Consider the following 3,369-nt stretch of genomic DNA (forward strand, 5'->3'; position numbering starts at 1 on the left):
TGTACTTACTTAGGATTAGGATTAGGATTTGGTTGAGGGTTAGTTGCATAAAATGATGCATAATTTTCTGTTATTACTACGGTAAGTACATGTAACATATGTAACAAGGACACTGTAAAATAAAGTGTTTCTGCATTTCTTTACGCAACACATTTAAACCAGCATCAAATAATCGAACAAGCAGTTGTTTCTTTACTATCACTGAATTCTCATTTGATGACAAGATGCATTCAAATATTCTAATAGAATAATAATTTTTCATCTCTCTCAGCATATCCCTCTTTGATGCTTTTTGTCATTGGGAAGCATTTTTTACATAATGCACTAATGCATCAAATATCACAGTTGTTATATGTCAAAATCATCGAACTTTTCTCGACTTAACCACGAGTTCATAAAGAAGCTCATTTTGCATTAAAGCTACTAATGCATTCAAAATGCCATTTTTCAAACAATCTCAGCATCTCTTTGGACTCCACCATCAATGTGTTTTCATTAAGAAGCATTTTTGACACAATGCATTACGAGTGCAACTGTCATATATCCTGAACCTCATCATCTCTCTCGACAAGTTTAATAAGAAGCAAGTCTTACACAGTAAAAAACGTTGGGTTATTTTTAACTCAACCGTTGGGTTACACATATTGGGTCACTGTGTTGTGTTATTATTAAAAAAATGTTGGGTCATTTTAAAATCGTTGCATAATTTCTAGTAATAACCCGGTTGTTGGGTTAAATACTTATGTTGCATGTAAACTTTTGTATTTTGAATTTATGTACATAATTATGTATAGGCTATATTTACATTAAATTCTGGACTCCCCAATATTTAGTTTGTAATTGAAAAATATATTTGTTGAGACATATTTATTGTTTTATGCAAGTAAACAATCTGTATTGGGATTTTTTTTTAAATTTATTCATTTAAATATGTCATAAATAAAAATAAATAGTTAACTTGATTGTTGGGTTACTTTTCCCCAACTGGCTTTTAACCCAATGCATTGGGTTAAACTAACCCAAAGTTGGGAAGGTGCTGTTATACCAGCCTATAGTTGGGTTACTCATTGGGTTATTTTTAACCCAACATTATTAAGTGAGTAAGAAGCATGCCTTGCATTTAATAAACGTAACTGCCAAGTCAAACAATCTAACATTTATCTTTCTCTCTCTCTCCATTTCATCATTACAATTTAAATAAGAAACATGTCTTGAAAAATTTTTTTTATACCATGTCAAATGATCCAACACTCACTTAATAATTTTGGGTTAAAAGAAACCCGAACGAGTAACCCAACTATGGGGTGGTTTAGCACCTTCCCAACTGTGAATAACTGTGTCATTGAGTTAAAAGCCAGCTGGGTTAAAAGTAACCCAACAGTTAAGTTAACTATTTATTTTTATGTATTACATTATCTTAATAAATAAAATACACCCTGTTTTTTTCTAATATCGATTATTTATTTGTATAAAGCAAATATGTCTCAACAAATATATTTTTTAATTACAAACTAAATATTGGGGAGTCTAGAATTTAATGTAAATATACATCAATCCAAAACACACAAGTGTACATGCGTATTTAACCCAACAGCAGGGTTATTACTAGAAATTACCAAACGATTTTAAAAATGACCCAACATTTTTTTTAAATAATCCAACATAGTGACCCAATATGTGTAACCCAGATTTTGGGTTTAAACATAACCCAACGTTTTTCAACTGTGCATATATCAGCACGGAGAAGCATTTTTGATGCAATGCATTTCCAAAGAGGAGCTGTCAAATAATCTAACAAGCAGCATGTTGCATTTGATCACATCTCTCTCTCTCTCTCTCTCTCTCTCTCTCTCTCTCTCTCTCTCTCTCAGACAGGAGAGTTGACGGGAGGTAATCCACTCCATGTGAGGAGGCGGCACGGGTGTGTAGGCGTGTTGTTTTTCATTCAAATCCTTACTAGTCCTATAAAAAGCGGGACTCGGTGCTCGAAAGAGAGAGAGAGAGAGAGAGAGAGAGAGAGAGAGAGAGAGAGAGAGAGAGAGAGAGCGTTAAACGACACGGCTGTATCTGTACCTGCCCGGACGGGGATGGAGATGCTGCATGGATCCGCAGGTGTCCAAACGGCGAAGGCGTTGAAAAACGCGGCCGTGTGTCTGATGCTTCTCCCGCGGTTCCTGTTCGCGGCACTGACGCTCTGGCTCCTGGATTTCCTATGCATCCGAAGGAAGCTTTTAATGAAGATGCGGGAGAGCGATATCGCGAGCCCTGACGACCCGCCGATGTGCGTGTCCGACTCCAACAAGATGTTTACGCTCGAGTCGCTGCGCGCCGTGTGGTACGGACAGAAGCTGGACTTCTTTAAAACGGCGCGTTTGGGCGGCGCGGCTCCCAACACAGAGGTGGTTCCGCTGGACAACGCGCGTCGGAGAGGCACGCGGAGGATTCTAGACTACGCCCGCGGGAGGAGACCTCTCATAATCAACTTCGGGAGCTGCTCCTGACCGCCGTTCATGACGCGCCTGTCGGCGTTCCAACGCGTCGCACGGCAGTACGCGGACATCGCGGACTCACTGCTGGTGTACATCGAGGAAGCGCATCCGTCAGACGGCTGGGTGAGCTCCGACGCGCCTTATCAGATCCCGCGGCACCGCTGCCTGGAGGACCGGCTCCGCGCCGCGGAGCTCATGAACCAGAAAGTACCGGAGAGCGCAATAGTCGTGGACACCATGGAGAACTCGTCCAACTCGGCGTACGGCGCGTATTTCGAGCGCCTCTACATAATAAAGGACGAGAAGGTCGTGTATCAAGGCGGGAGGGGTCCGGAGGGCTACCGGATCTCGGAGCTCAGAGACTGGCTCGAGCGTTACCGGAACGCGTTGGAAGCATCTGACGCGCCGGTTGTTGTGCACGTGTAAAAGACGCGCGCGGATGGATGTTTGGATGTTTTCCACTTCTCTAGTGTCTTTATCACACAGTCATAAAGACATGCACTCTAAAATATATATATACCGAGTCATATTCTCGGTTGTTTTAACCCAACTTTGGGTCAGATATGGACAAACGCAGCCGTTGCGTTCGGTTGCATTTTTAAATTACATTTTTAACCCAACGTTTGGGTTTGTCCATGTTGGACCCAAAATTCGGTTAAAACAACCCAGCAAAAAAAAGTTTTTTTTTTTTTTTTTGACTTTGCGCTCTTACCAACAGGGCCATTGAGTCAGTTTATACGGGGATCTTTATAATGTTTAGCTTCTGCAGATCAGTGTTTTTAGTTCCACTATATTTCGATAGTCCACTTTAGACGTTCGGCTAACTATAAGTAACTTTCCAACCACATTTCAATTTCATGTCAATTAACTCTCATTAGAG

At 40.8% G+C, this 3,369-nt stretch overlaps 1 protein-coding gene across 1 annotated transcript; it reads left to right on the top strand.

The window, feature by feature from the left end:
* The first annotated feature begins 2,007 nt into the window (after nucleotides 1–2,007).
* On the top strand, nucleotides 2,008–3,324 carry dio3b (iodothyronine deiodinase 3b). The gene has a single exon (XM_077240268.1). The coding sequence runs from the start codon at nucleotides 2,088–2,090 to the stop codon at nucleotides 2,913–2,915; it is 828 nt and encodes a 275-aa protein (XP_077096383.1). The 5' UTR covers nucleotides 2,008–2,087; the 3' UTR covers nucleotides 2,916–3,324.
* The last annotated feature ends 45 nt before the right edge of the window (nucleotides 3,325–3,369 follow it).

The sequence above is a fragment of the Siphateles boraxobius genome, unplaced genomic scaffold, assembly GCF_051911475.1.
Source record: "Siphateles boraxobius isolate OS27281-9 unplaced genomic scaffold, OSU_SipBor_1 222, whole genome shotgun sequence".
Lineage (NCBI taxonomy): Eukaryota > Metazoa > Chordata > Actinopteri > Cypriniformes > Leuciscidae > Siphateles > Siphateles boraxobius.